The sequence below is a fragment of the Lutjanus erythropterus genome, chromosome 10 (assembly GCF_056507025.1).
Source record: "Lutjanus erythropterus isolate fLutEry1 chromosome 10, fLutEry1.hap2, whole genome shotgun sequence".
Taxonomy (NCBI): domain Eukaryota; kingdom Metazoa; phylum Chordata; class Actinopteri; order Lutjaniformes; family Lutjanidae; genus Lutjanus; species Lutjanus erythropterus.
The window spans coordinates 23,940,878-23,960,146 of record NC_139326.1 but is presented as its reverse complement, the minus strand read 5'-3'; the positions used below and the strand labels follow the sequence as shown (position 1 = coordinate 23,960,146).

Here is a 19,269-nt window from a genome sequence, read left to right as displayed (position 1 = left end):
GAGCCAGACAGGTATAGAACGGTGTGAGTCAGACTGTAGCCAGGATTGCATTATTCTAAGATGGGCAGCCCAAAATCTCAAGTTTGGCAGAGCCATTCCCCCTAATGCCTTTGGTCTCTGAAGGAATTGCTTATGTATCCTTGGGATTTTTTTTTGCTTCCTATGAATTCTGAAATAACAGTGTTGATTCTGCAAAAAAAGATCTGGGGAAGAAAAATTGGTACACACTGGAATAAATATAAGAATTTTGTGAGGGTGTTCATTTTGACTGAGTTAATACAAGCAAAGACAGCTTAAACATTGACCAACGGTCAAAGTCCTCTTGTACATGTTTGAGAGGGGGGGATAAAATTGGCCTTATACAGATCTTTGATAATCTAACCCTGATTTGAGGACTATATAATGATGAGTTGTTAGAGAAGAGACTTTCCATAATGATTATTAAAAGGATAAGTAATGGTAAGGTAATCATTAAGCAATCACGGACTGCTTAGTAACTACTCAGTACTGTTCTGCAACTTTATCATTATCAGCTAGTTCATAAGTATCTGTGAATTGAAAGAGTTGTTCTTGGTTTACTGTGAATCAGCCAGTGAATGGCACAAACTAAAGAGTCAACTATCACTAATTACTTAATCAATAATTATTGTTTTTTCTGCACCCTCAAGTTAAGCATACTTAACTTCTACTACTAACAATAATAAAATAATACTGTGTAGTTACTAAGTAGTCCCTCCTTACCATTACTTACCTCTTTTAATAATCATGAAGGGGAAGTCTGTTACTGAAGGGAAACAGTATATACTTTATAGTCCTCATATATATGTATATATATATATATATATATATATATATATATATATATATATATATATATATAGATAGATAGATAGATAGATAGATAGATAGATAGATAGATAGATTTTAACCAAACTACTTATTAGCATACTCTATTTGGTTATTAATTACATATTATAATACTTGATTATGTTACTGTTTGTTAGTGCTAACTGTTTGGATTAACTGCAGATTTTTTTAAAGTAAACTACATCTTTACCAGTTTATATGCAGTAATTATCATTTTCATTATTATAATGATCATTATAATTATTTTATATTACTGTATCTTGAAACACATTTATTTTTTTATCTGTATGAAGTATCTAATTACAAATTAAAGCGTCTGTATATTACAGTTTTTATGGGAATTTTCACTGCATGCAAGTACCAGATAATTTTACTAGCGGCTGCTTCTCCAGTGAATGAACTGTTGTGGACTGAATGTGGCCACTAGGTGGCAACACGGAACCATCCCGCTAATGAACTCTACAGCTGAGAGAGTCACCACACTGCGAAATGCCTTCACGTGACACGTTCAAGACCTCACTGCTCCAGTTTATGAATACAGATGATCTAAGTCGCGTATAAAAATGGATCATAGCTTTTCTCTTTTTTTAAGTTGAAGATTGAAGTTGTTGTTTTTTTCTTTGTACTACTACACTTTATTTTGTCGATAATATACTTTCTAAAGTTTTAGATGCTGCGGTTTGAGAGTTTGTTGGCACGGACAGAACTGATATCCCTTTTCCCAGTTTCCCCATGGTAAAGTCACACAGAGTAGCCACTGCTATCTAAATTCTTTCACACTTTCGGATGTGGTCGGCATCAGCAGTTCATCAGCCATGTTCAACTTCACCCGCATTGACCTCCTGTCATGTGTTTTTCTGCTGGAGATAAGAGGAACCCAACGAGCACCGCTCGACACGCCCGTCCATCCTCACTGTTTGTCACTGACGATTAGCTGCAGCTGGCGTGTGTCACCAGCTGTTGTTTTATGACCAGCATGCTCCCATCCAGTATTCTGCACAAAAAAAACTTACGAAAACCAGCATTGGGATCTGAATCCAGGTTATTAAAAAAAAACTCAACAGCATCTGTCTGTCCGACTTCACTAAAGTTGTGCATGACAATTTCACTTTCACATGCCTTCATTGGGACAGATGCATTCACGTGTTTTATCAGATCCAAGTTTATTGACAAGTAGGTTTTCTCATACCAGGAATTTTCCTTGGTATATTGGTGCGTAACAGTCAACAAGAAAATAGATGAAAGCAGTTGCTTCAAGTCAAAAGAATAAATAGAAAATTGACAATAATATTTTGAAATATATAGGATACATTATAAAAAATATAAAAATAATATTCTATAGTACGACTGTTATTATTTAAGTTACGGATTTGTACAGTTCTATGCGGGAATGTGCAATACGGACTCAGTGTATTCATGCTTATTTATGACCACTGTTTGTGCCACTTCATAGCGAACACTTTTTGGTGTTAAAATATGTGAATACCTACTGCTGGACGTCTTGGTTCCCGTGCGTAACGGTGCGTAAAGGCGCCACTCCAAAACGTTCAGCGCGCACTCGAGAGTTCTCCTGCGTCACTGTGAATTAAGCCAATCAGGACTGGGTCCGAAATCCCCCCCTTCTTCACTGCTGCCTATTGGAAACTCATTAGTACACGTAATAGTGAGCCGTACATTCACACATTTACTGATCATCATCATTTTGCGTCATAACTGGCAGCCGTACACTGGTAATTTGCACATCTATAAAATGCGGAGCATTACACTGTAGGATTGCGGAATTTATGTAAAATAACATACAATTCGAATAATATGCTGGTGAATAAATGTAGTGCACCGTAAAGAGGGAGATTTTTCGTACACAGCCCGAAATTTTACTTTTTTGACAGTAAACCCTTTCTCTGTTTATGACCACGGAATACCTACATTTTTGATATTCTCTGTGGTGCTGAATGACAGTTTCATATTTTAGGACTAAATAATGCACTTAGTCACATTTAAAGACTAAAACATGCTGTATATCTGGCAACATTAAAAGCTCAGTGAAGTGTTATTTTTCTCAGTTTGATATTGTGTGCAGCAATCATTTCCTTATTTAGATTTCTTAGATAAGCAGAGAATATATACAATGCTGTTGAAAATGTTTAAAAAAAAAAGGGATAAAATCACAGGACGCTCCTTATAAATTAAAATAGGTTTATTTTTTTTCCCAACAATTTCAAGTAAATTCTTTACAAACCATGGCAGTTCGTGTTGGGTAAAATACTTTTAAAACAGCAGGTTCAGTTTATTTTACTTTAGAAAAAAACTGCAGCTCAAGCTCACGTTCTTGGAATGAATGCACAAGTTCAGTCCACACATAAATAAAACACCAGCAGAGAGGCGTTTGGTCAGCGTTCAGCGTGCCTTAGGAAAGTTCTCACTTCTTGGCAGCAGCCACGGTCTTGGCGGACTTGGCGACCCTGCGTTTGGCCCTCTTGGGACTCTTGGGCTTCGTGGTCTTCTTGGTCACAGTGGACTTCTTGGCTTTCCTAGAGATCTTTACCCTTTTAGGGCTCTTTGCCGCCTTCTTCGACTTCTTCTTCTTAGCTGCCTTCTTGGTTGGAGAGGCTCCTTTCTTGGCTTTGGCCTTCTTGGCCTTTTTGGCTTTTGGCTTCTTGTTCTTCTTCACCACCCTCCTTCGTGGTTTAGGGGCCTTCTTGTTGAGCTTGAAGGAGCCCGATGCCCCGCTGCCTTTGGTTCGGACCAGAGATTTGTTGGCTACCAGTCGTTTGATGGCGACAACGATCCTGGCTCTGTTCTTCACCACATCATATCCTCCGGCTTTCAGAGCTTTCTTCAGGCCGGCCAGGGACAAACCACCGCGGGTCTTGGACGCGGCCACGGCCTTCAGGATCAGTTTGGACACGGTGGGACGTGCCTTGCCCGGGGTCTTGGCTTTCTTCTTGGTAACTTTGACCGGAGGGGCCGGCGGCAAAGCAATTGCAGGAGAAGACATTGTCTGATATGTCTGGCTCTGGTAAGAGAAGAAGACAGACTGATAACTCTGCTGGTCCTCTGGACAGGTCCAGGTTTGATAAAGACAAGATGAGAACCGTGTAGAGTCAGCCTCACCACCACAGCGCGCTTCTCCTCTCCATCTCATACATGATAACGTTTGTGTTTTCTCTAGCTTGATCATTCCCTAAAATCCCTGCGTAAAGTGTCCCAAATCCTTACAAAAAGCACACAGTCGGAATCAGCGTCATCTAAACTGTCTATACATATATATTTTTATTTAGGAATTTAATAAAATATTGTAAAGTTAACCTCGTAATTACAAGCTGGCAGGTGTAAAGTGTTATTTGAACATTGCATTTTGAACATTTTAACAAAATTACGATGTCTAAACAACCAAGTACAGACTTTTGTGATCAAACCACCTTAAATAGTAATGTGGCCGATAAACTGACTCTAAAATTTCGTTTCATATCAGTCGTTTTTGCTAATTAAATTCATTTAAAGATGACCAAAGAAACACAGTTGCCTTGCAAACGCACATTCCTGTGAGCTGAACATAGATATGAAGTCCTGAAACGCAGAAGCAGGACAGCTTTAATGAAAGTGTGAGGTGAAAAACGTTATATAGCAGTAAACTAGCACATGATATAAAGCAGTAAAAAGTTTTATGTCGCCACAGTATTACGTTCAGACACGCATCTCATTCAATGTTTTTTTTTTCTTTCTTTCTTTCTTTTCTTTTCTCCTTTTGTAAGAAATGGTTCAGATTATACAAACACTGCGCAAAGCTGTCTTCAAAGCAAAAGGTGACCACTTTGAACAATCTAAACTATCACAGAGCAAAAAAACTTTTCACATTTACAGGTTGACAAGTGCGCAGGAGAAGACAATGGGTCCACAATAAAAAGCAAAATAGTAGCACACTGTCCTCTGCACTTGCAATCAAGAGCAACCGTTTTTTTGTTTGTTTATTGCGTTTTAAGAATTTAAAATATAAAACATATTGTTCTTGTTTTCATATTTTTGCTCACTACATAATTCTTTATAATTCCACACTTAATAGTTTTGATGTCCCCAGTATTAATCTACAATGTACAGAAATAATCAAAAGAGGGGAGACATTAAATGAGAGGATGTGTGTATTTAGATGAAGATATGACTGTAGGCTGCTGTATTGTTATTATTATTATGCCTCCTCTTTGTGGAGGGAGATGGACCTCAGCCAGAATAAGAGTTATCAGCCTGTAAGGAGGGGCAGCAGGAAAAACGAATTTAAGATTAATTTCCCGGGTCTTTTTGACCTTTTTCACTCTAATCAGTGAGGCATCCACATTAGTATACATATATGTATCTAAAAGCAGATTGTTTCTCATTAAAGAGCCAGTTTATGGTTTGATAAATACTTAAATCATTTTATAGGACACAATGCCATAATTATGAGCATTAAACCGCTGTGTCCCCTGCTGTAATCAGATTAATTAACGCAAGTGCAAAGGAATCAATAAAGCAATGAAGCATAATGCACCAAATGTTTCTCTGACTGACTGTCAGTGTATGGTATAGTTGGTTAGTTGGAGACTATCTGAAATATGAATTTCAGTCAGATTTCAAAGATGAAATAGTAGTTATCGCAGTACAGTAGTATTTATTTATATTATTTGTAACCATTTTGTGTTCTTTTACATGCTTGTACATCAGTAATCTATTTTTGACCAAATTACAGGTATATTTACACAAATTGTTAGACTATACAGTTTGAGTTATTGATGAAAGACTGTATTTTTGTGATTCACACATTCTTATTATTATTTCTACAAATGCATTCTGTATAATGTGTTTACAAACATAACTGATTAGAACAAACCAAGTAGGAAAAAATTTACTTATATTAATTTGCTGTGTTAGTCCTTAAAGTTTACAGACTGGGTCTTCAAATCACATTAAATAGCATTTGCATGACTTTGAGCTGGAAAAATTAATTTCATGGGTTACTGTTTGATATTATTTCATTTAATGTGGAGATGATTAGTGGACAACTGGATTGGAATACTAAATTATCTCTCTTTCACACTTTCTTCCTCCCTCTATTTTTTTTTTTATCATTAATAGGAGATAGAAGTGAGCATGTGTGTGACGAAGCAGATTGGCAAACATAGTCCTGTCGTCTGTTGCACCCTGATAGCGCCTCCTCCTGTTACACAAATACACAAACACTCACATGCACACAGCACATATTGCAACACAGCGAGTCAATTGGTTTCAGTAAAAAGATGCAGTTGGCCACACAGTGGCAGGCAAGTGCATAGTGGTGCTTCTTGTGCTTCTTGTGGGTGTTACTGTTTGTCTGAACCAGTTGTTCCCAAACTTTTTAGGGCCCCCACAATAGATGCACATAGACTATGGACCTCCAATTTGAGAAGATTTTGTCTTGAGGACTGCCCTCTGAGTGTTTTATTTTTCTTTTTAGTTTTGAGGTCTTCAGAGTCAATCAATGATCAAACTAGGATCACTGTAAATTGCAAGCAATCAAAACACAATAACCCAAATTCTTTCCTTGTTGTTCCAACTTCTGAAGAATGTAATTAAAGTTAAAATACATTATTCCTCCTTTTGCTGACAACACCTTATACAAACACTCCTTGACTTACAAGGATTTTTAATGAAAAAGTCCAAAATTCAGTTCTCCTTTTAGATTGTGTGCTGTTGTGGTTTAAGGAGTCTTTATCTGTGTTGTGGTCAGAGGAGCAGCTGTCACCTTATGTCCCATAGTAAATAATTTAAATATGTCAGACGACTAAATCACCAGTATTCAGCCCTCCAGTGCATCTCTGATACAACTGATGAATTGATATCACTTCACTTCAGCAGATAAAAGGCCTCTGACCCTGCTGCTCTCTATAGAAGTACCGTTGATAAAACCTTCGGGGAGTTAATTCCCACAGTCTTCTTTTTTTGTTAAAGGAGGTCAGGAGTCATCCAGTCAGTGACTCCTTTTATGAATCCACTGATTCACGACAGGCTAATAGTTTCTACAAAAACAGCCATTACCCAGTCATGTAGCTAATGAGGCATTGTTGTGTCATGAATAACTTCAGAGGAAGAGTTAAGTAGAAACTGTATAAAAAAGACAAATTGTAGTTTGTACTTTTATCTAAAAAAATGTGTATTCCACTGTGACAGTAAACTGAATGTCTTTGGGTTGGTGGCAAAACAAGACATTTGATGACATTATCATGGGCTTTGGGAAACAGTGATCAACACCATTTTCAGACAGTTCATTGACCAAACAAGGAAACGATTAATAGAGAAAATAATTGACAGATTAATTGATAATGTAAATAATTATTAGTTGCAGCCCTGTTGTTAACTAAAACTAAATTAAAAAGTAAACACTAGGTGTGCGAAAAAACATTTTTACCTGAAATATAAACAAAAACAAGACTTTAGAAAAGAAAAATGAAAATTATCTTTAACAATTTTGTGTACTAAGATAGAATGAAAAATATACATTAAATGTCTTTAGTTTTAGTCTTTGTCATTTGGGTCAAATTTGTCACCACAACAAGCATGAGTAGGCACTGGACAGTATGTCAAACTGCTCCTGGTGAATTGAATACATTTTAAATATAAGAGGCTATGACTGACTAACCTTCATCATGGTTTACAGTGTTTTCATTACTGTGTAAACAAGCAACCATGACTTATTTTAAAGACACATCAACTCATGGTCAGGGTCTAATTTAAGGATCAAGGATTTTGCAAAAGTACATGAACTTCCTGGGACTAAAAGATCCTTGTACGTAAATTTTGAGTTTAAATTACTTGAATAAATAAAACTTGTTAAAGCTAACTTTCATATTTTGTTTATTTTGGAGACCCCTTTGAACAAAAGTGATACTGTTTCTACTCTAATTACCACAAAATATAATGTCTAAAATAAAAATTAACTAGATTAAAAAACAACAACTCCTGCTTCTATTTAAAAAAAAAGAGGGGTCTCAGGAGGGGTTTAACTCAAACAATGCATGCTGGGAAGTCTGATAGTATGCTGATCATGTTTGTCAAGAACTTCATTTTACGAACCTGCAAAGTACACTCACTCAACTCATAATTTCAAGTTAGAAGAGCTTATTAACATAAGATTTAAGTTTAATTCAGTTAAATTAACTGTGATAAATAAAACTAGCAGGCACTGTAAAAAAGACAACCTTAAAAATAAAGCAACCACCTGCAGAACCTATTTGAGTTTACTCAGCTAAAGGCTGATTTGTTGCATCAGTTTAGGTTAAGAAGTTCACTCTTAAGTGCTGTCTCAGGTTTGTCACACTAAACATTACTATTTAGAACTACTCATGTACTGCAGTTCATTCCAAGTGATGTCTCAGGTTTATCAAACCTAACATTGTTAGTCAGATCTGCTCACGTATTTAAGTCAAGAATACTTTTATCATTGCATTTGATTAACTGGAAATTATTTTCTTAACACGCAGCAATGTCAATGCATAAAAAAATCTCCATATAGGGATATGTGTTTCTTTGCAATAAGAGAACCTTGTGGGTTTGAATTAGAGGAAGACAAGGGAGTGGATGTTCTGTCTTGTCCCATCCCACTCCCACAAAAATACTCCCATCCCATCCCAATGCCATGACAGAGTGAAAAAAAAAAAATCTTCTTCCATCCTAATCCCATCATGCTTTGAGACATACATTTATTTATACTTACATACAATGTATAGGTACAGTACACTGTTTCCAGTTCATCAAATGTAATAATCTCATTTTCTTAACTGAAATACATGAGTAGATCTCAATATTAATGTTAAGTTTGATAAACTTAAGATAGAAGTTTAACCTAAGCTCAAAAAGGAACTGCAGCTGGTTGATTTAATTCAAGTTTTCTGTTTTCTTATCTCTTCCTCTTTTTTTTACAGTATAAATAGATAAGCTGACGAGAAAACATTAGTCGATCCCATTAAACACACATAATTTGTCACAGTTCAATACTGTGTCCTTTGGTATTTCCTCTCAGTAGGGAGGAGAGGAGCCTGAAGCATGTAGGACCTGTTTCTCTTACATCTCCCTCCTGCCCAAATCATGTGACCATGTGATCACACACTGCAGCCAGACAGATCGAGAAAACTTGTGACCACAGAGAGCAGCAGCAGGACGAGACAGCAGCAGCAGCAGCAGCTCGGCGCCCACTGAGACAAAAAGTGGACCTCAACAGCTCCACGTTTCTCCCTCATCCTCCTCATTTCTCTCAGACGATATGGACTGCGGGATTTTCACCTCCAAGACCGTCCTCCTCTTCCTCAGCCTGGTGTTTTGGGTAAGTCGCGGTGTTATTTTCTCCACCTGCACAGATTTGAGTTCACACCGACGGCTCTCTCGGGTGGATGAGCGGCACGTCCTCGGCTTTCTTTCAGAATAATCGCTGCTCGTTGTTACTTTCTAGCCTGTGAGGTCCGTGAAATCAGAGTTAGGACTTGATAAACATCTTGTCAGCCTGCCCCAGTTTCGGTCCGCACAGGCGTCATCGCTTACACTGGAACACAGCTGGATTCAGTGGAACTGTGATGTCCTGTTTTTTACTGTAAAATCTGTGACTCAGACAGCTTGAACTTTGACCTGAGTTCTTATAAGAGAAACATGTCAGTTCTCTTCTGTCTCATACAGTGGAAACTTTTTTTTTTTTTTTTTTGGAGGGGCAGAGTAAACTTCCCTGTGTGTATGAGGCTGATGTCTGTGTAATTTGATTACTATGAGAGAGAACTGGCCTGTTTGTATTTGCAAGGGGAAACATCCACTTCTTCATATTCATCCCACTTTCGTGCTTAGTCTCTCTGTTTGTCGTACACCAGTCTGTGATTTTGTTGTCTCAAACAGGAATACGAGTTTGAATCACCAAACTTGTGTAGGGTCGATTGCACTCAGTTACACGAGGGTAGTGTATTGACAAGAATCTGGTATTACAATATGGCTTATGATACACGGTTTACAATTCGGTATACTGAGATATATAAAAATGTTCCTGGACTCAAAATGTGTTTGTTTGTTATGGTATTTGGATAGGGACTCGTGTACTCAAACATCACTAAAACCTCCATGGCACTCTCTTTTAAAATAATCAGAATGTCTTTGTTGTGGCCATTCAACCTTAAAACAAACAAAATCTAATGTGTTTGACATCAAGCCTTCATCTGGGAGTCAAAAGAGTTGTGTTAAGGTTGAACATGACCACGCTGTGACGATAAAGACATTTCAATCATTGTAAAGAGTGCCATGGAGTTTTTGGTGAGTTTTGATTATGATGCAATATATATTGCGATACCAGGAGTGAGGTGATATATTGTAATGTACTTTTAGGACAACTGTCATTGTGTAAAGGACACACACAACCATATGCATAAGATCTGAGTTGACCTTTTTCATCCAATCAGATCAGTCCCTGTAACATCCAAAATCACAGCGCTACTTTTTGTGCAATCTGAGTGAAGGAAGGATGCGTGTTTACTTCCTCCTGTCTCAGTTTACTTTGTTACATTAGCGTGAAACAGTCAGATGGCTGAAGATAAGATTACAGTACTGCCACCGTGTAAACTACTAATTAAAAACTGATACAGTATCATAAAACACATCACGATTCACAAGAGTAACGATTTTTCCCGACACCTCTACATTACACACAACATATCCTTGCCATATGGCAAAGTAGTAAAAGTGCAATACCGTATCACCTGTAAAGCACATATCTTCTGGATTTGTCCTGTTTTCTCAAACAGTTGCAGTACAGTTTTGTAGTCTGTCAAGGTAAATTTATCAAGCCAAGTCCATCTGTTACCAAAGAAACTTTTATACAATACTAGTATTAAAAAACATACTCAACACTTGTTTAGATTCCATGGCTAAAAAGAAAACAGTCCTTTCCATCTTTAAATCAACAACCTGCACAGTGCTGGTTCAGAAATAAGTTATTAACCACCTGGTTTTTCAGTAACAGTTTTTAATAAGTGATCATTTTGCTTTATAGATTTGGTACTTTTGATGCTATAATTAATGTATATTCTATCATTTTAAACATGTATCTAAAAATACTTTTGACAATCTTTGAATACGATAGCGAGCATCCATATTTGTTCTTTCCTCTCATTCATCAGACAGGGAGTTTTATGGGAATGCCCCGACTGGTCCTCTATTTGTGTTGTTTCTTCTTCCATGACATCGTCATCATTATTATATTTCCTAATATATCAAGCCACTCAAGAGTTTGTAGGAACAGTGCTCCTTGGCACTATGAGGTGCGCCTTAAGGTCGTCAATAGTATTGATACTTCTATACTTTTTCAATACTACATGTTTAAAATGATACAATATGTGGTAATTATAGTACAGAAAGTACCAAAGCTTTTTAAAAATCATTGAGACATCACTTTAATTCAGTCTTTATTGACTAAAATTTGGCTTCCAGCGAAAACAATGTTCAGCGACTTTTTCTGTACCAGCATGTTGTGAAGTTTTGTCAAGAGTAACATAATATAAGAGTAAAAGTCATAATTAAATCAAACTCTGCCTGTCCCATCTGTAGGTCTGCCTTTGTAAAATCATATTATGCGAATAAATATTGTACAAACACACAAATTTAATTTCTTTGAAGTTCCCAAAGGCTCAAATGTTGGCAGATACTATATAGTCAATTTAGTGACTGTGTATAAAATCATCCACTTAACTAGAATATTTCCATTTAATGTAATTGTGCTGTGATAAAACATGGTTTCCTCTTTTTTCGAACCAATTTTGATGGGTTTTAAGTGGAAAATCAAGAGTTAATGTGTTTTGAATGTTTGGAAGCACATGAGCAAACACATCTTGCCTGCTTTCTCTTCCAGTCTGCAGAACTTAGAACATGTCCGCCTCCTGAAACAGGGCCTTGGATAAAGAACTAGTACATTTTTCATGCCCCTAAAATCAGTCCCACAGATCAAGAAACATCACCTCTGAGGTTTCTCACATTCCAGAGAGGTGGCAATGTGCGTTGGGTGCTATACATTGTGTAAGCCTCTTTGTGCTGCTTCTTAGGCACAAGATCAGAGTTTCTGGGAAGATTAGGGGTGAGGGATGGGGGGGGAGTAGAGTACCTACCCCACAGGGATCCCGTGACTATGGAGTGATTAAGAGAAGTGAGTCATGAGGCTGAAGTGGAGGATGAATGATTGTTAGGCCGCTCAAAACACACACATGCTCACAAAGGAACAAAGACAAGCACAGAATGTATAACTCGCCTCATTTCAGGGGAAGTAAAACTGAAAACCTCACTAACGCATAGACACACCTGAAGGGGAATTTTCTAAATTTGTAGTTTAGCTTCTCAAGTATTATTTCTGTAGCTTTCAGCCTTTGGGCTTCTTTTATCACAGACTGAACTTTGCTCAAGTTTTATTGAGTTTATAGTTTGAATGGTCAAAGGGAGGTTAGGAACTGATAATGACATCAATACTTTGGGGCCATTTTTTTGTCAACATCTGTCTTTGTTGTTGAAGTTTATCTAAGTTTGACCCTCTAGACATTTTTTTTTCTCAGACCAGATTACAGAACAACTGTGTACCCACAAATTTGGCCCGTATACATGCATCTTATGATTGGTGACATCACTACTGAAGCATGACTTGTAGGAGAGTCATGATGATGGTGTGACTTGATGTCTAATCCACATCAGACTCCACCAAGAGAGACCATCAATGACCTTTGTCACATGAGATCACAGCGGATTATAAAAGAAGAACAAATCTGTTTATGTGCTTTATCTAACAGTTTTTTAACAAGCAGCTTTTTTCACTCTTTTATATTCGGTTCTATTTATGACTATAGGTAGACTACCATATATTACTATCTCTCTTTTCTTTTATACCTACAGTTGTCATGTTTTTCACTCGCCCAGTTGGATAATGGATCAGAAAGCAAATTTTTACTTGCCACTATACAAATCATTTTATTCACTGAACGTTCTCAAATAATGGCTTGAGCAAGGCATGCTGGTGTGGTACTGTATACCCTGGTCGGTCATGTTCTTCATGTAATTCAGTCGTGCAGAGGTTAGCAAATTCATCTTGCAACTATAAGGTTGTGGTTCAAATCCTGGTTCAGGCACAGCCTTTCTGTGTAGATTTGCATGTTCTTCCTGTGCTTGTGTGGGTTTCCTGCTGGTGCTCCAGTTTCCCCCACCATTAAGCGCATGTTTATTAGGTCAACTCTCCTGCCAGTATCCACAACCAAGGTGGTGTCTTAAAACCAGAGTTGGTCCCTCGTACCAGCAAGGCCCAGGAGCAGGGGTTGTCAGCTGCTAAGGGCTTATTGTTGAGCTCTGCATAGTAATCATGAACAGAAGGCTAAAAAAAAACAGCTCTTTCCTTCCTGTTTTTAGCTATTAGTGTTTGCTTCTGCAGTACTTTGCTTCATTAAATGCAGAGTTTGCCGTGGTTTTAAAAACTCAATGATCCATAACTTAATGATGGTTGACTGTTTTGGCACAGAAGTAAATAACTAGAGCAGAAAGTGTCCAAATGAGGAGCTCTTAGCTCTGTACCTAGTGCTTTGTGTAGAATGATCAGTAATTAAAAACATCAGTAGATAAAAATGTTCATTATAGTCGATCTTTATTTTTGTGTTTATTCTCTGAATTACAACTATGAAATATACAGAAAACATGTCGTCTAATGGTAATTTGGTAATGGTAACTCTTTACTCTGAAATCTTTACTCTTATGGAAGAAGTCTCTTACAATAACCATATCGCAAATTTGCCAATTGTGACTGTGATTGTGTGTAACATGTTGATGTTTTCTCTTCCCTGCAGGCTGCAGGAGCAGCGTTGGCCTATGTTGGTGCCTATGTGATCAGGAGCTATGACACCTTTGACCACTTCATTCAGGACAAGTACACAGTAATCCCAGCGGCTATCATCATTGGCATCAGCGTGGTGATGTTCATTTTCGGTCTGGTTGGATGCTGCGCCACAATCCGGGAGTCAAAAGTCGGCCTTAGCTTTGTGAGTTTGTGTGTGTGTGTTTGTGTGTGTGTGGAAGGAGTCACATTTTCCTTTTCAAACATATATTATGTGTTATATCATTAATCTTTGATGTTTCATTTTTGTTTTTCTTAAGCTTTTGTTTATCCATCCTCTCCATTTCTCTTTTCCATTTCTTTACAACTTCTTTCATTTTCTTTTCTCTGCAGTTCTTCCTGATCATCATGCTGATCTTTGCAGCTGAAGTGGCTGCTCTGGTATTCAGCTTCATCTACCAAAACAAGGTGAGTAACAGATAATTATTTTCTGTCACACAATGTTTACTGCGAACAGTAATATATCAAATTAGACTATTTGACATGGCCATCAACACTGTGTTTTTTCTTTGCATCTGTCCAGATAAGTGGAAATCTTGAGCACACAATGAATGATGTCTTCACAAAGTATGATGGACAGGATGCTGGGAGCTCAGCTGTGGACTTACTGCAGAGCAACGTTGGTGTTATATTCTACTGTATATAAATAGATTTGTTTTCTCACATGTAGTTTCATTTTCTTCCACGTCTTCTGCTTTGCTTGCATTCTCCCTGGCTTGATTGCTTTCATTTCCCTCTCTTCAACTGTCAGTTTACTCGTCTGTCTGTGTCTGTCTCTCTTAAGAAGAAAGAAGCCATCTTAAAACAGCAATAGCTAAAACACTACTGTTTATTTTGATGGTGATTATTCCCATGGTTAACTTGCCAGATGTATATAAAATATGTTACTGAGTAGAGCTGATTGAACCCAACTTTTTGTGATACTATATAAAATCGTACTTTCGCTCCAAGCATCAACCTATAACCATTATTTCTATATATTTTCCATAACAAATGATTTTTCTTTTCTACATGTTCTTGCTTGTTAATGCAAGAACCAAAGTATGTGAACTAAATAGTTGTGGAGTTTGTTCATGCACTGTATATCATTGTCAAGGTGTGGTCGATAAATACATCATACTCATACTCATGTTGGCCTAAATGTTGAGATATTTGTAGCACAGCTAAAATGACCTGTGAGAAAAAAGAGAAAAGTCTTCAACAATACAGACAAATAAAAATAATTTCCATAAAATACTGCTGAATTCTTCATCTGCATGCTACCTGCATACATTTTATTGACATTAAACGTGGCAAATTTTACAAATACAGTAAACAGTAACCAATTTCGGTTACTTCTATGTCACCTATGGAGAAAGTCCCAAGGCTTCCAGTTTTGTGAGTTGTTAAGTTAGGAGAAACTTTATAAGCTTTGTGAAATACTGGCTACATCAATTATTTCTGTCCCTTAAAACATTGTGTGTGTGTCTACTGTTGAGCCATCAGTTAAAAAGAATGTTTTTTGCAAACAGAAGTTATGTACATGTTTATTTGTATATAGAGAGGAGAAGTGAGATCTGTGATTATGTGCACTTGTGATCAGGCACATGTTAATGTCAGGTGTAAAGAGGCTCTTGGGTTCTATGTAAACTCCTGTCTGTCTTTGTCTCTGTGCAGTTCCAGTGCTGTGGTGTCAGAAATTACACAAGCTGGACCAACACCACCTGGTATACCAGCCACAACAACACAGTGCCTAAGTCCTGCTGTAAAAACGCCACCAGCCCACAGTGCACCGGCAGACTGGATCAGCTGGATCTGCTTAACACAGAGGTAAATCATACAGAAGCACACTTTTATTTTCACTCGTTTGAGTTTTTAGGGCTGCCCCCTGAAAGCCACAGATTCAAATCATTTGTCAGAGTCCCGCAGTAAACTGAGACATTTCCAGTTGAGCAGTCAGGGTTTGTTTTTTTCCTTTGTCAGTCAATATGCATTACAATAACAGAATAAAACAGAGAACCTTTCAGAAATGCACAGGGAGGACGTTTCAGGAATTATAAATAAGGGGAATCATAAATATATTTTTATATTAGATGTCATACTTCATAAAAAAAAGTCCTTGTGACAGCATGTGCTGGTGGTTATCTGATGACAGGGTGAACTGAGTGGCTGGTAAACAAGTTTCAGCTCTCTCTTTCCAAACAAAGACTCAAAATCACCACTAAACTAACTGTGATGGAACTGGAGCACTGTAAAGTGCACAGGGCAGGCGACGCTTGCTTGTTTGCGTGTGCTTGTTTTTGCCACCGACTCAGGCTCAGGTTGTTATTGTAAGTGTCTGACATCAACATGGAAAGTAGGGCTACAGATATAGATCTCTTTTAAAAAGTAAGACATGTTTTGTTTAATCAGAAGCAGTTTCATTGCTGTCACCAAACTCCCAGACTCCCTTTGAAAAACTGTAATTTTAACATCACAGTCAACTTCATTCAAACTCGACACAAACAAAATGAAACACGCATAAAACATCTTGGTCCGACAGTGAAACTCTGGTCTGGTCAAAATAAACCCCTAATTCAAGGCACGAAGGAGCGCAGAGGATGCGTTGCAGGTGATGCTGGACAGGGGGGTCTCTGTGGTGCACTGATTTTATAACTGAACTATAGGAGGACGCACACTCTTACTTTCTCTGACTGTGTGAAAGTCTGATGTTTTCACACCACAGATGCTGAAGAAAATTGTTACAATGCGAGTCTCACTGGTAAAACATACTCATGTGGGCTGATGTTTGAATTTAAACCGAAAAAAGGAACGAATCGATGAATATTCATGTTGTACGGACAAATCTGATTAAACTGAAAAAATCATTGTCAGAGACAGTTCCAGCTGTTTATTTGGTATTGCTTTATGAGTGGTTTTAACTGCTTCTCAAACCGTGACTTTGAAACAGGAATTGTCTCACATTTGTTTTAAATGCATATGTGGCCTCTGAGACAATACAACGATTTGCATGTACAGTATGTGAACTCACTGTGCTTGTTTACGTTTGTTTTAGGGCTGTGAGCTCAAGCTGGAGACCTTCCTCCAGGGTGTGTTGGGTTACGCCATGCTGGTCATTCTGGGCTTCGCCATCATCAAGGTAAAGATGGTCACGTACAGTTTAGCAGCTTATGTACGCACATCCTTCTCTGTCATCATAATGCAGTGAGCTATACATCAGTCAGTGCAACAGGTGGCGTATCTTCAGAAGCTGTAGGGTAGGAGCACTTCCTGGTTTAGGTGCTCTTGGACAGGGACTTATGTAGACATAAATCACAAAAAGAAACTCCAAGGCACGGCCTTTTAAAACAGTAAAAAAGAAAATGCCTTTATTGTCAGTACATGGTCTGTTTGTCAGAGTCAGAGTTTGTCTGGCCTCATACAAGGCAATAAAGGCATTTCAACTGTTTGAAGAGAGTGTTTTGGAGTTTAGATGATGTATCTTTGTGGAGGAATAGCAGGCTACATATTATACTTATATCTTTGCCATGATGTAGCACCCAATTGCATGGAGCCTCTTAAAAAAAGTTGAACTGAAATTGCCTTACAAGGGAAAAAATATGTGAATGGAATGACCCATAAACCACTTCCTGTTCTTCCGCAGAGTTTGAGGACAGTACTTTATCAAACGTTTTAAGAAATGGCACAGATGCAGAATAACTCATTCATTCACAGCAATTACAGTACTCGAGCATGTAAACAAGTGAAGGTCCAGAAACTGAAGCTTGTGTCTGATTCTCTTCATCTTCACTGTTGCAGTTCTTTGGGATGCTGAGCGTATGTGTGATCACCTGTAAAACTGGTACCCGGAGGAGTGGCTACCAGCCTCTCTACGCCTGAGCCACCTCCCGCAACCACTGACCACCTCCACAGTTTGCTTGACTAGGTTTGCTGACCAGTTACTCAGCAGTGTACAAAAGCATCCTGGCCAATTATTGCACATCTTTTAATTAATGGCATATAAAGTATACACAAGTGTTGCAAGGGGATCATACCGGAGCATTTGTCCATCGATGAAGTCAGCATTAGTGTTCTGACTGGGTAAATCATTTTGCTTCGTGGACATGGCTTTCATTTATGAGTTATTGTCTAAATTTGCCTCTGGAGATTTTTATGTTAAAGTTTCATATGGTTGAGCAGCCCAAGGTTTCTGTACTGTATCTTTAAGATAACACACACACTATTTTGAAAACTAGTTAACAGAAAATATTGATCCCTGTTGGATTTTGTGTGCTGAAACTGTTACACTCAAAAGCATATTTTATTTTCTAATGCTGACTGTTAACCTAGTGTAGCTGCCTTCACATCACAGGAGAGAAAACGTGCCAGAAAAGACATTCAGGCTTCTACTTGTGAATCTTACTGAGCCTTTTCACTCTGCTGCACCATGTAGATATTCTTTTAAAAACATAATGCATTGGAATGTATATGAAGAAATCCAAGCTCTATTTTAAGCTTTATGTGATTGTGAACACAAAGATAGCAGTTTAATGCCTAATTTAGATATAGTTACATATATAAAATGTTATGGTCAGTTAACTGTATTGAATTAAGTTCTACATAGTTCAACTTAGGTTGTGTTTATTATGTTTCTAAATTAAAGAGGTGAATATTTCCCAATACTTTGGAGTTTGGTGCAGTTATGTCACATTATTGTGTTGCCATGATCTTGTGTATTTTGTGTGTTTAACATTTGGTAATGTTACAAGCAAGGTTATCTTCCAGCAGACCAGTGAACATTCATAGCACCACATTAAACGTGACACATACTGGTTATCTCTTCTTACCTTCTGACCCTGCTGATAAAGAAGAGGCCCACAGTGTTGTACACACAGGAGATAGGAGTGCTCATCTTACATAAAGCTTGTCAGTGTTCAGAAAGATAAATGAAAATGTAAACTCATGTCTAGGGCATCATAGTCATCACATTGCACAGATTAAAGGATTGATGAGGCTGTAGATAAAACTGATTTTCCTTAAAACTTAAATGAGCCCTTGATCTTTTTCATTAATGATGAATTCAAACCAAAATTCTCCAGCAACTTCATTGTCTCTCCTTTTACCAACGCCAGTCCTTGTAATAAGTATCCATTAGCATTAACTGCAACATTTTATCATGCATTCACACGTTTGTTGTATGTTTAGGTGCAGTAACAAAAACATCCTGCAGGCGGTGGTAGAGATCATGCTCTGAGTTTAAAGCCTGAACCAGCAGATGAGGTTGTGAAGGGGCCCCAGAAAAAACTTAGTATGTCCCACTGCAGGGGTAGTAAAAGATATGAGTTCATATTGTCATTCAATTATTATAGTTATATATTAAACAACAAAATGCATGAATACAGTTTTCAAACATTGGTTTAATATATTTTCAGAGGTTTTGGGCTGGGTTTTAACCCAGTTAAATCATGGTTTAACTTTATTTTTAAACCTCTCTTTAAACCTCAGTTTATTTTTTACTGTCAACCGAGATTAAATTTCTGTTACACCAA

At 37.6% G+C, this 19,269-nt stretch overlaps 2 protein-coding genes across 2 annotated transcripts; one reads left to right on the top strand and one right to left on the bottom strand.

The window, feature by feature from the left end:
* Positions 1–3,046: 3,046 nt before the first annotated feature.
* Positions 3,047–3,936, bottom strand: LOC146320475 (histone H1.5). The gene has a single exon (XM_084728735.1). It carries the CDS (start codon positions 3,863–3,865, stop codon positions 3,287–3,289), a length of 579 nt encoding a protein of 192 aa, XP_084584861.1. The 5' UTR covers positions 3,866–3,936; the 3' UTR covers positions 3,047–3,286.
* Positions 3,937–8,919: 4,983 nt separating this feature from the next.
* Positions 8,920–18,402, top strand: tspan36 (tetraspanin 36). Its single transcript, XM_084728733.1, has 7 exons — positions 8,920–9,196; positions 13,716–13,907; positions 14,096–14,170; positions 14,286–14,381; positions 15,419–15,571; positions 16,797–16,880; positions 17,540–18,402. Exons 1-7 carry the CDS (start codon positions 9,137–9,139, stop codon positions 17,618–17,620), a joined length of 741 nt encoding a protein of 246 aa, XP_084584859.1. The 5' UTR covers positions 8,920–9,136; the 3' UTR covers positions 17,621–18,402.
* The last annotated feature ends 867 nt before the right edge of the window (positions 18,403–19,269 follow it).